Genomic DNA, 13,853 nt, shown 5'->3' on the forward strand with positions numbered 1-13,853 from the left:
GTTATGCAGATTAGTCCTGTTCTAACAGATACTCACCTGACTGATGCAGATGTAGTATAGCCTTTACCGTGACCCTGCCCTTCCATGAGCCATCCTGACTCACCGACTATATCCTGAATTCCTCTGACTTTGCAGTTAAAGGGAACATAACACGTCACCCCTATACCTTTGCCCTAGATCTATTAATTTTTTTTTCTCTTTGATTGAAGGATTTATAAGTGGCTTCTATAGTAATGCTAGGTTTTCTGTCTTTCTATTAGAAAAAAAAGTCATGATCCTGAATTATATTTTCAGATGTTCATTGTCAGGCTAGGCTAGGTTTTTGCTTCAAAGTCTAGAAGGTTTCATTGTACCTATCCCTGATCATGATTCATTGTTTTAGCTAATGAAACAGAATCTAACAGCTTTTGAACCTTTCTTTCCTTTCTAATTTATATAAATAAGATGATTATTAGAACATAGTGTCTAAGAAGAGGAGCTGATTTGGAGAAAGTATAGGCTTAAGGCTGCTAGCTAGACAGCTGTAATTCCAAATGTATTTTCTAAATGTCAAGACTGATCATCAATAAAAGTATGGTATTGATGACTTCCCTGTGCCCTCAGGAAGCAGTTTATGCATGATGTTCCAGGGCCCACAGAGTCCTCTGAAGCCCTGCTGTGTGGAGCAGACTTGGTCTTGGAGGGCTGGGACTTGAACCCAAACCTTGAGATTTCATGCTGTTAATACTTTTCCAAGAGTATCATAAGATGAACTCAATCAGGAAATGTTTATCAAGTGTCTGTTCCCTCATGGAGTTTACCTTCAAGTTCCACTTGTAAGTTAATTCAGTAACATTATAAATAAGGACCTAGACATATAAACTGCTCAGCTAAATGTATGAAGAAACATAGGTGATACACAAAAAATGAGAACACAAGGTAAATGTAAGTATTTTTCAGAATTAGGAATTTTTTGGTCAGCATTTTATTGCTGGAAGAGACTTTTGGATTCTTCCAAAATAATAATTCTCACTGCAGCAGGTAAGGCAGAGTGAGAGTGTGTTTGTCCTCCAGGGGAGCTTTGTAAAGTCTCCTGTGGGGGGTTTTCAGGTACATACGCCCTCCTCTGGCCGACCACCCAAGTTCTCCTCTGTTGCAGGGGTCCCCAACCTCCAGGCCAAAGACCAGCATCTCTCGTCAGATCATCAGTGGCATTCGGTTAGAAATAAAGTGCACAATAAATGTAATGCACTTGAATCATCCCAAAACCATCCCTTCCACCAAGCCCACGGAAGAATTGCCTTCCAGGAAAAACCGGTTCCTGATGCCAAAAAGGTTGGGGACCATGGTCTTAGAGGACATGCCCTCTTCGACCACCCACCACCCTTAATTCCACCCCTACTGATCTAACCACCAGTTTCTAAATTTGAGAATTTGCAGAGATTTAGAAGGAGTAATTAATCTAACTTCTACTCCAAGTCATTACCTAACTTCCATTCCTAAAGGAGATTGTAGAAGTGGGCTGACATAGCACTGCTCGTTCTGTTTCTGAAACATTCCAGAAACTGGGAAAGAGGCAGCCAGTTGAGGGAGTCTGTCACTCACTTGTGGGATGCTCTTTCCAGCCTCGAGACTTTTATACAGAGTTCTGAGATCTAGATCTGAGATCTATGCTGAGAAGCAATGGCAGGAGGAAAAATGAGGACTACAGTCACGTCTCAATTTTGGTAGTGGCCCTTGGTGACTCTTGAAAAATAATTGATAATTACTTAATGCTTCAGTTTTCTCATTTATCAATTAAGTAAATATTACTTTATACCTCAAAAACTTTTTTAAACATTTATAAACAAATAGTTGGCACTTGTAGTCTTAGGTTTCCCTGTTTATTCTCATAGTGAGAAATCTATAGCCTTGTGAAGCTGAACGAATACATAACTTTCATTTCCTTAGAAACTGTTTGGTTCAGAATCCACGTAGCTGCCCGTGGTGATTAGAGACATTACCTAGTGGAATAAGATTAATTGCACAGTGACCAAGTTTGAAAATAGGGAGAAAACATGGCTATTTTTTAAAAAATAGATTTTATATTTTAGAGCAGTTCTAGGTGCAGAGCAAAATTGAGCAGGCGGTACAGAGATTTCTTGTACATCCCCTGCCCCAACACAGGCAAAGCCTCTCCTGCTATATCAGCATCTGGTTCCCGAATGGTACCTTGGTACAATCCATGAACACACATTGACACATCATTATCACCTGCAGTCTGTGGTTTCCATTAGGGTTCCCTTTTAGTGTTGTACACTATGGGTTTTGACAAATGCATAATATCCACCATTATAGCGTTGTACCTAATAGCTGGTCTAACCCCAAAATCCTCTGCTTATTCATCCCTTCCTCCCCCTAACTCCTGATCTTTTACCGTCTCCCCAGTTTTGTGTTTTCCAGACCATTATGTAGTTGAAATCGTATACTCTGTAGCCTTCCCAGATTGACTTCCTTCACTTAGAAATACACATTTAAGGTTCTTAAATGTCTTGTGGTTTGGTAGTTCATTTCTTTTTAGTTCTGAATAATATTCCATTGTCTGGATATATCACAATCTGTATCCATTCACCTACTGAAGGACATCTGGTTGCTACCAGGTTTAGAAGTTATGTGTAAAGCTGCTATAACCATCTGTGTGTAGGTTTTTGTGCAGACATAAGTTTTCAGCTCATTTGTGTAAATACCAAGGAGTTCAGTTGTTCAAATGTATAGTAGGAATACATTCAATTTTGTAAGAAGCTATCAGACTGTCTTGCAAAAGTGGCTATACCATTTTGTTCTACCAGCACTGAATGAGAGTTTCTTTTGTTCTTCATCCTCATCAGTGTTTGGTGTTGTTAGTGTTAGATTCTCATTATTTTAATGGTTGTGTCATGTTATCACATTGTTGTTTTAATTTTCAGTTCCTTGATGACATATGATGTTGAGCATATCTTCAATTGCTATCTTCTTTGGTGAGGTATCTGTTCAGGTCTTGCACCCATTTTTAATTGAGTTGTTTGTTTTCTTATTGTTGAGTTTTAAGGATTCTTTGTGTATTTTAGGTTACTGTCCATTATCAAATGTATCTTTTGCAGATACCTTCTCCTAGTTTGTGGTTTGTCTTTTCTCTTGACATTGTCTTTTGCAGAGCAGAAGTTTTAAATTTTAATGTAGTCCAGCTTATCAGTTCTTTCTTTCATGGATTTCTTTGGTATTTCACCTAAAAAAGGCCATCACCATACCTGAGGTCAGCTAGATATCTCTTATGTTATTTTATAGGAATTTTATAGTTTTGCAATTTTACATTTAGGTCCGTAATCCATTTTTAGTTGATTTTTGTGACAGTGTAAGGTCTGTGTCTAGATTCATTTCTTTGCCTATGGATGCCCAGTTGTTCTAGCACCATTTATTAAAAAGTTGATCTTTTCTCCATTGTAGTGCCTTTGCTCCTTTGTCAAAGATCAGTTGACTGTATTTATGTGGGTCTATCTCTGGTCTCTCTATTCTGTTCCATTAGTCTATTTGTCTTACTTTTTTTTTTTTTTAAGAAGAAATTGTTATATATACGAGAAATGAAAAAGAAGCCATACACTTATACCTTATTCCATAGGTATAAGTAGATATTCTCATTTCAGATACTTAAAGAAAAAACAAAGACACGTGATACTACAGAGGCACTGAATGAAGTCCAGCATGGTGATAACGCTAGCACAGTTATCCTAAAATATCTTTTCCAGTACCACTAGATTTTTGATAAGATGGACCTTTTTCTTAGGAATATATATTTTTATTGTGAAATTCCAGGTACAAACCTGACATATATCTCAAGTTTTCATTTACTTGGGAGGAAAGTGGTAGAGAAAATGAACAATAACAATTCTGTGAAGCTGAAGTGTAATATGAGAATATTATGTAGGTCCTATGAAAACAGTTGGTTAATTGATTGGTTGGTTGGATAATGAAGTGTGTGAATGAGTGAGTAATAAATACCCTGCCTTGTTCTAAAAAGGATTTAAGATGTGTAAGGTTTTCAAATGATCAGGGCTTCATGAAGTTTCGTATGACAGTTTTTCCAGTATTTTCAGACAGAAAATACTGTCTGATTTTTCACTGATTTTTCAGTGAAATACACACTGATTTTTCTTCACTGACTGCCCATGCACCTTTCCTAGTAAGGCTTTATTAGAACAGAGCTTCTAGAGAGAATAAAATCTTAAGTAGTTTTCACTCTCATTTTCTAGGGGAACTTCCCTTCTGCCAGTTACCATCACAGTCCCTTCCAGGCCTGAGTCACCCTTGTATGCTGACCAGCCACTTTAGATCTTGCAGTTAAGAATAGCTTTACTCATTCAAATGAGACTGTGTAGCGTTTAGTTAAGAGTGTGGACTCTGGAGCCAGATTTATTAGGTTCACATCTTACTGTCTTTCAGCTGTGTGACTTTAATTTTAATTAAATTAAAAAAAATTTTTGGCTGCACCACCCTGCATGTAGAATCTTAGTTTCCTGACCAGGGACTGAACCTGTGTCCCCTGCACTGGAAGTGTGGAATTTTAACCCCTGGACCACTCATGAAGTCCCTTCCCTGTTTAACATATAGATAGTAACTGTTTTATAGGGCTGTGAATATGTGTGTGTGTGATTTGTTTGTTTATTGTATTTATATTTAAACCATTCACATAGTACTTACTAGTGTGTCAAGCACTAAGTACTTTGCTAATGTGAACTCATCTTTTTATGGCAAAAGGTACATCCTAGTAAAAAACTATAATATAATACAATTCAAAATATAAAAGAATTTCACCATATGACTGGGTATTAAAATATGTCATGGTAAGAATAGCTGTAGATGTTTGACAGAAAACAACAAAATTCTGTACAGCAATTATCCTTCAATTAAAAAATAAATAAATTAAAAAAAAAGAAACTGTAGAGACAAATAAGACTAAGAGGTGAGTGGGGTACAAAGGATGAAAACAGGCTGTTCCCAGAAGAAATGTAGACAGTTAATAAACATGGAAGGATGCTTAATACTGCTATTAGTCTGATTAATGCAAATTAAAATAACAGCCATGTTTGCCTATCAGATTATAAATATTAAGAGTAATAATAGGCAAGGGAGTGGGGAGGGGGAAAAAAGAGTAATACTATTTGTTCCTGATGTACTTTTTGATTTAGAAAAGTACCTGTACCCGGTAAGTATTCAATAAATGTTAATTATAGTTATAAGACCATAGTGTTAGAGTGCCAGATTCAGGCTATATGCGAATCACACCAGGAACAAGGTTTGCTTCCAGCCCCTTTTTCTTAGTGTCTGTTGCCTTGTGCTCATATTAGCGTCATATTGTGCTCATATTGTGGTCATATTAGCATCTGCTATGTTAATTTGGGTTTGCATTTTTAAAATTTCATTTTGTAGTTGAAGTCAAGTGATTTTGCTGTCCTGAAGCAATTGCTGCCTCTGTTGGAGAAGGTCTCTAGCACATACCCTGACCCTGTCATCCAGGAACTTGCTGCTGATCTCCGCATTACCATCTCTACTCATGGAGCCTTTTCCACAGAGGCTGTCAGTGTGGCCGCCCAGAGTACCCTAAACAAAAAGGATCCAGAAGGTAAAAGGGAAGAGCAGCAACAAACCAGTTATGAAAGATACAGCGATGTATCTCATGGCCACCTTGAACCACAGCAAAGCCATGTTGCTTCTCATGAAGTCCGTGAGCCCAGCACCATTGCAAAGCAAAAATCAGAAAGTGTAACCACAGAAGAGCTCCAGGAAGCTCTTTTATCAGCTTATGATCCTCAAATTCCAACACGGGCTGCTGCCTTGCGAACTCTTTCTCGCTGGATAGAGCAGAGAGAAGCAAAAGTCCTTAATATGCAGGAGAAGCTTCTCAAGGTGAGTAGAACACACTCAGACACATACACATGGTGAGTGGAACACAAACACGCAGTGAGTAGAACACACTCAAACACACACACACACACACACACGGTGAGGCCACTGTCCAGGAGCCTTGACTGTGTATCAAGCCCTGTCCTGGGCCACCCTTGGGGAAATTGTAATTGTTCTACAGAAGCAAGACTCAGTTGAACATGAGCAGAAGGCCAGAGGTTTTACAGGCTGCTACTAATATCAGTTGAAGAGCTGAAGTTTGCAAAAGATTTTTTTTTAATAAATTAGAACAGATTCAAGGTTATCCCAGTAATAACATCTCTGTCTTGCCCTTGCATTTCCATATGCTTTCTTGAGTGCAAGAGAAAAGGATCAAATTATAGCAGATATGCCATTCATTGAATGTAGCCCCAAACCTGGCCTCTTGTGTGTCAGGGCCTGTAGTCTGTCACAGGCCTAAGAACGGGCTATCTACCGTGGGCTGTAGTGGAAAAAATGTGAGAATTGTTCTTCCAGATTTTGGTTTCCATGCCTACTTTTAATGTATACTAGACAACTTCAAGAAGTATTTCTGCCGGATCGCTGCCCTTTTTTAACCATTATAGAAATGGAACTTCAAACATATATACTATTTTCCCTACAAGATTCACAGTCAGACCAGTATCTAGCTACAGCAAAGAGGACTACAAGCATTTATTCTTTTGAGTCTGCTCTAAAGGTGTCTTAAATTTCTCTTGCTGTTTGTGAATCATGTCACTGCTATATTCTGTGGTTTCAGATATTCTTGGAGAACTTGGAGCATGAAGACACCTTTGTATATCTGTCTGCTATTCAGGGTAAGTTAGTCCTGCTTAGGACTTTAAGTCTGTGGACCAAAAATTAAATCATGTGTTTTCACAAAATCTCTAAAGTCATAGAATCATAACCTGCTGGTCATTTTGTCCATTTTCCTGCCTCCTAGCTAGGACTTAATTTCAGTCATGATAGTAATATTTCTGGAGGGTTCCTAAAGGGACCCTGAAGAGTTCAGTATCTCATAATGATGGGGAAGCCTTTATTTATGTTTATTTATCATTCTATAGATTAAATCCCGTTTTCTCAAATTTGAGGAGGTAAAGAATGCCTCACCTGTGAGCTCCCATTACATTGATGTTTTAGGTGCATGGCTACTGTCATTGTGTACCTTTGCGCTCTTGTTAAACTAAAAGAATCTCAGAATATATTTCATTATCAAAACATTTTTTGCAGTCATTTTATTTCTCATTTATGATTCTTTGTTGTGATTCCGTCTTCTGTTAATTTGTGGATTTTAAATCTAGAGAGGGGCTTTACGAAAAAGGGTGTGGAGAGTTAAGCACCTTTCCCCAGAAGGGTAGGAGGCAGACCTGGTAAGAAGGCAGAATTAACTCACAGTCTCTGGGCTCTGTAGTGTGCTGTAGTCCTCAGGAGCTGGGGTCTGGAGATTGATCACCAGGATGCACCAACCCTCCCCCACCCCTCCTGCTTTTCAGCTATGTGAACTTTGGCAAAGTACTTAATCCCTCTGGGCTTCAGTTTCTTACCTGTGAAAAAGGGAGCTAAGTAGGAATGTAAAACAGTACAGTTGCTTGCTTCATTTATTTAACTACGCCAGGTCATAGTTTTGCTATGTGGGACCTAGTTCCCTGACTAGGGATTGAACACAGGCCCCCTGTATTAGCTGAGTGGAGTCTTAGCCACTGGACTACCAGGGAAGTCCCTACAGCTGCTTTAGAACATAGTCTGGCAGTTCTTTGAAAAAAATAAATGCAGAGTTGTCACTTGACCCAGCAATTCTGAGTATTCACCCAAGAAAAATGAAAACATATGCTCATGCAAAAACTTGTTCATTAATATTCGTAGTAGTCAAAAGGTAGAACCTAGATGTCTACCATTTGATGAACAGATAGACAAAATGTGGTGTGTATATACAGTGGAATATTATTCAGCCAATGAAAATGAAGTATTGAAACATGTGGGTAAAACCTTGAAAACATAGATGAAAGAAACCATTCCCAGAAAACCACATTTTGTATGGTTCCTTCATATGAAATGTCCAGTATAGGTAAATTTATAGAGACAGAGAGTAGGTTAGCAGTTGTCTAGGGCTGGAGAGAAAGGGGAAAGGTTTGGGAGGTGATGGCCAAAGGGTACAGGATTTCCTTGAGGGGGTGATGAAAGCTCACACAATTCTAAAATTGACTGTAGTGATAGTTGCACAACTCTGTCAGTATGGTAGAAACTTTTGAATTGTATATTTTAAATTGGTGAGTTTTACAGTATGTGAATTGTGTCTCAATAAAGCTGTTGCCAAAAAAATAATAGAATTTAGTGAGGAGGAGAGGGATTAAACCGTCAGAGCTTAAGGAGATTAAATATAATGTGGTGAATAGGATCCTGGAGCAAAAAAAGGACATTAGGGAAAAACTTAAAAAATCTGAGTAAGTTATGGACTTTAGTTGATAACGAAATGTCAGTACTAGTTCATTAATTGTGATAATGTACCATGCTAAAGTGAAAGTTAGTGGTAGGGGGCAGCTAGGTATGCATTATCGGAGAAGGCAATGGCACCCCACTCCAGTACTCTTGTCTGGAAAATCCCATGGATGGAGGAGCCTGGAAGGCTGCAATCCATGGGGTTGCTGAGGGTCGGACCGGACTGAGCAAGTTCACTTTCACTTTTCACTTTCATGCCTTGGAGAAGGAAATGGCAACCCACTCCAGTGTTCTTGCCTGGAGAATCCCAGAGACGGGGGAGCCTGGTGGGCTGCCATCTATGGGGTCGCACAGAGTCGGACATGACTGAAGTGACTTAGCAGCAGCAGCAGCAGGTATGCAGTATACAGGAACTCTGTGTGCATCTTCTCAATAAATCTGTAAATTGAATACTGTTCTGTCAGTAAAAGTTTATTTATGGAGGGGGCTAACATTAAATGAGTTAGTACTTTGAAAGTGCTTAGTGCATATTAAGTGTTCAGTATGTGTTAGCTAATTATGATATTAATGTTTTCATCATCGTCGTCATATCGCTACTATTTCTTTTCTTTAGATTTAAACTTTTATTTTATACTGGAGTATAGCTTATTAGCAGCTCATTAGCAATGTTGTGATAGTTTCGGGTGGACAGCAGAGGGACTCAGCCATACATATACGTGTATCCATTCTTCCCGCAACTCCCCTCCTATCCAGACTGCCACGTAACATTGAGCAGTTTCCTGTAACTGGACCTTGTTGGTTATCCATTTTAATATAGCAGTGCATGTCACTACCATTTCTTTTGTTAGATTGCTAGGTAATAACATGGTGATATGTGTAACTTCTCAGCTAAAGCTTGAGTAGGTGTATTCTATCAGGTAGCTTCTGCTATGTAACAGAATACCTCAACATTCAGTATCGTTTATTTATCGTCACTTGTTTATGATCACTCACACATCTGTAGACCAGTGGGGTTCGGCTGACCTAGGCTGGGCTGGGCAGTCCTGCTGTTCCCTGCGCATCTCTCTGCTGTGCTTCTTACTGATCCTTCCTGGTCCAGGGCCTCCCCAGGTACATTCACATGGTGATGGCTGAAATGCACAAGAACAAGAATAAACTCAAGAGTCTGTTCTTCAGAGGAGACAAAAATAACCACTCATCAAGGAAAAAGGACAGCTAGGAGGGAGCAGAAGAGTGGAGTGTGTTGAGAGAGAAAGTAATTATTGGCAGCTGAGAGGTCACAGAGGCCAGGAACTGAGATAAGCCTGAGGACTTGATGGAGCTCAGGATTCCACATGACAGTGAATGGCACTTATGGGAATCAAATAAATCAAAGAGGCAAGGACCTGAACTGCTGATAATTAGTAAGTCTCAGAAACAAGTCATCCTGTGCTTTTTCCAGGAAACTGTAATACTGTCAAGGAGATGTTTCTCGTTGATTTTTTTTTTTGGACAGAGTTTTCGGGAAGTGGCGGTGTGTCATTCTCATACAGCATCGCTGCTGTGTAAACCTCTTAGCTGTTTAACCCACTGAGCTCATTAGCCTCTAGGGTCTGCTATAAAAATCACAACTGCTGGTTTTGTGTTTGTTTATAGTACTTTTAATTGGTATGCTAATCAGTTAGTAGCTAATTTGGAGATGAAGGAATGTGGGAGGTAGAGGTCTAATTTCTGTTCTCAGTTCCCCACAGCAGACAAGTTTGAATTAATTGATGTTTTTGGTGTTTGTACCATACACTTCAAGGCCAAGGCCTTAGGTGAATTTCCCATTAAGAAACGAAAGAGCTGAATTTTCCCACCTGCATGTCAGTGTCATTTGCCTAGGCCTAACACTCCAGAGCCACGCCATTCTGGACTCCAGTCAGGCAGGCAGACAAGACCAGCCTGCATGTAGATATTCTGTAGTGCAAGGGGGCTGCATTAGAAGGCGGGTGCTTAACCACTGAACCACCAGGATCCCAGAAATTTCTGATATACATATTATCTGTACATCACAACAGCCTGAGGACTAAATTCCCTATGAGTTAAAATTTAGTTTTATGAAAGACCACATCTCTTTTTATTTCTACTGAGAAAGTGATGGTTGATTTAATTCTCATAGCAGCTGCTCCCAGACACTCAGTAGCAGCTTCTTCAGGCAGAGAATTCTATACAAGTTGCTAAGTTCCAGTTACAATCCAGAGTTTATAAATAGACACTTAATCTTAGACGTGTCCTTTAAGTGTCTCTCCTTTTCAGACTTCCTTGTATATTCTTTTTCTCATTGTTTTATCATCATTATAGTACAAGTTAATACATTCTTATTGTTTTAAAAAACATTTAAATGGCAAGAAGGTGTATAAGATAGAAAGTAAAAGTCTTCCTCTCTTCAAAAATAGGAGATGAAATATGTCCTTAAGAGTCCCATAATGTATATTTGATGTTTTGAGCATTTTTCACATTTCAGTCTTGAAATACACGTTCCAGTAATGAATGTGATACACACGTGATATTCTTCAAATAAGATATTATGGCCCAGTTATCTATCTTAGTATGGATCTACTCATGGGTCCTCGTGGTCACTTTTAATTATTTAAAGAACAGTTTGAAGGCAACACCAGCAATAGATGCATTTCACAGCTCCAAGTGATCCCCATCCGTGTCAAAAGAATCTTTGGGCGAAACTTCTTGGCTCATTGAAAAAAAGAAAGAAACTGTAGGCTCTGAGCCAAGCATGAGAGGTGAAAGTATGCCAGTATCGTGCAGAGAATCTAGTCATCTCAACATAACGTGCCTGAACAAATTGCACTGACTCTTCCACCCTTTTCCTTTCACAGAAGAGTTTTCATTTCTGGCAGAAGAGCCAAGAGGAGGGAAAGGCAAAAAGCCTGGAAGGCAGGAAAGTAGATACAAAGTGAAATTGTTTTTATAGAGTTTCAAACTGAGCAGGATTACATGTCTTAACTTGTCAGAGACTGAACTCCCTATCTTATTCTCAGATTTCTACTTCAAATAAAGTAAGTTGGCGAACCATTCAGATCAGATCAGATCAGTCTCTCAGTCGTGTCCGACTCTTTGCGACCCCACGAATCGCAGCACGCCAGGCCTCCCTGTCCATCACCAACTCCCGGAGTTCACTCAGACTCACGTCCATCGAGTCAGTGATGCCATCCAGCCATCTCATCCTCTGTTGTCCCCTTCTCCTCCTGCCCCCAATCCCTCCCAGCATCAGAGTCTTTTCCAATGAGTCAACTCTTCGCATGAGGTGGCCAAAGTACTGGAGTTTCAGCCTCAGCATCATTCCTTCCAAAGAAATCCCAGGGCTGATCTCCTTCAGAATGGACTGGTTGGATCTCCTTGCAGTCCAAGGGACTCTCAAGAGTCTTCTCCAACACCACAGTTCAAAAGCATCAATTCTTTGGCGCTCAGCAGCTGAAAATAATTCTACCCCTTGAAGGACCACCTAATTGAGTAGGGCATTGAAATATGGAATGTGACCCTGGGAAGTTTATCATCTCGGCTTATTTCCTTGAAATGGGAAGACTCCTTTGGTGTTCTGTAGCACCTAATTAACAAATCGGCATTTAGAGAACATCTCTCATATATGCTAGCTCAGTAAATTCTTGAAGTTCTGGGAAATAGGCATTATCCCCATTTTTTAAACTTCTTGAGATTTAGTTTACACACCTGAAATTCACCTGTCTTACAATGTGCAATTCAGTGGTTTCTAGTATTTGTACAGTCAAACCACTAATTTCAGAACTTTTCATCATTTCAAAAAGAAACCCTATATCCATTATCAATTGGTTCCCATTCTTCACTCCCCCTCTTCCCTGGGAACCACTAATCTCCTTTTTGTCTCTATGGATTTGCCTATTCTGGATGTTTCATAATACAGAACCATACAATGTGTGGACTTTTGTGTCTGGTTCAATTAGCGTAACATTTGTGAGGTTCATCCCTGTTGTGGCATGTATCAGGGTCTCATTCTTTTTTTATGGCTGAATAATATTACATTGTACTACTAATTAACCACATTTTGTTTATCCATTCCTCAGTTGATGGTCATTTGCATTGTTTTCACTTTTAAGCTATTATGGGTAACACTGTAATGAATATTCATGTACAGGTTTTTGTGTGGACATACGTTTTCATTGCTTCTGGGTATACACGTTGGAGCAGAATTACTGGGTCCTATAGTAATTCTATGTTTAACCCTTTGAGGAGCTGCCAAACTGTTTTCCAGAGTGGCCACACCAATTTACTTTCCCAGGGACAACGTACAGAGGAGGCAGTAGCACCCCACTCCAGTACTCTTGCCTGGAAAATCCCATGGACGGAGGAGCCTGGTAGGCTACAGTCCATGGGGTCGTGAAGAGTCGGACACGACTGAGCGACTTCACTTTCACTTTTCACTTTCCTGCATTGGAGGAGGAAGTGGCAACCCACTGCAGTATTCTTGCCTGGAGAATCCCAGGGACGGGGAGCCTGGTGGGCTGCCGTCTATGGGGTTGCACAGAGTCGGACACGACTGAAGCTACTTAGCAGCAGCAGCAGCAGGGACAATGTATGAGGGCTCCAGTTTCTATGCGTCCTGACCAATACTTTATTGTCTATCCTTTTATATAGCCGTATTAGAGTGTAAAGTTGGTATCTCATTGTGATTTTGATTTGCATTTCTCCAGTGACTAGTGATGCTGAGCATCTTTTCACGAGCTTATTGTGCATTTCTAATCTTCTTTGGAAAAATACCTAGTGTCATTTGAAGCACTAAACTTCTTACTGTTGATGAAGTCTGACTTACCAGTTTCCTGTCTTATTACTTGCACTTTTGGTGTCATTTCTAAGAAATCATTGCTTAATCCAAGATAACTGAGATTTACTTCTGTGTTTTCTTCCAGTGGTTTTATTGTTTTGGCTCTTAAATGTTTAAGTCTATGATCCATTTTGAGTTAATTTTTGGGTATGATGAGAGATATCCTCTTTTTATAGCTAAAGATCCTGAGACTTAAACAGGTTAAGTCCCCTTTCGAAGATTACATAGCAAGTAATAATTTGAACCTTGTTGACCTTCAAATCTTGTCGCTGCTTCCCCAATACACTTGGTTACTCTAGAACTTTCCAAATAATGGTAGAATTTGCTCCTATTGTTGTACTTTTAAAGATGGAAAACAGATTTGATTATGATTATCAGTATTTATTAAAATTGAATAATGCTTAATCATCTAGAAAGCCTTTTGATTCTTTGGACAGTCTTGAAATACAATAAAAACAGATATTAAATTTCTTTTATAAATGAAGAATTGACTTGCCTACAGTCATAAAAGTTGGGAGAATAATGGAACAGCAGACCCATGTCTTAGGGATTCCCAGTCCACTGTACCTGATTTTACTGCAGTGCAGATGAAGTATGTCTTCTCCAAATCAGAGATTATATTTTATAGCCCCCAATACTTGCATTTTACATGAGCTCATTTTTGAAATAC

General features: G+C 39.3%; 1 protein-coding gene across 2 annotated transcripts in view; it reads left to right on the plus strand.

The window, feature by feature from the left end:
• The window catches only part of TANGO6 (transport and golgi organization 6 homolog), a 184,537-nt gene that overhangs the window by 62,534 nt on the left and 108,150 nt on the right, over positions 1 to 13,853 (plus strand). For both annotated transcript variants that reach the window (XM_061387714.1, XM_061387715.1), the window contains exons 13-14: positions 5,422 to 5,898; positions 6,674 to 6,731. In XM_061387714.1, coding sequence (XP_061243698.1) covers positions 5,422 to 5,898; positions 6,674 to 6,731 — 535 coding nt within the window. The remainder of the gene's footprint in view (positions 1 to 5,421; positions 5,899 to 6,673; positions 6,732 to 13,853) is intronic.

This window comes from Bos javanicus, chromosome 18 (genome assembly GCF_032452875.1).
Source record: "Bos javanicus breed banteng chromosome 18, ARS-OSU_banteng_1.0, whole genome shotgun sequence".
In the NCBI taxonomy this organism is placed as follows: Eukaryota; Metazoa; Chordata; class Mammalia; order Artiodactyla; family Bovidae; genus Bos; species Bos javanicus.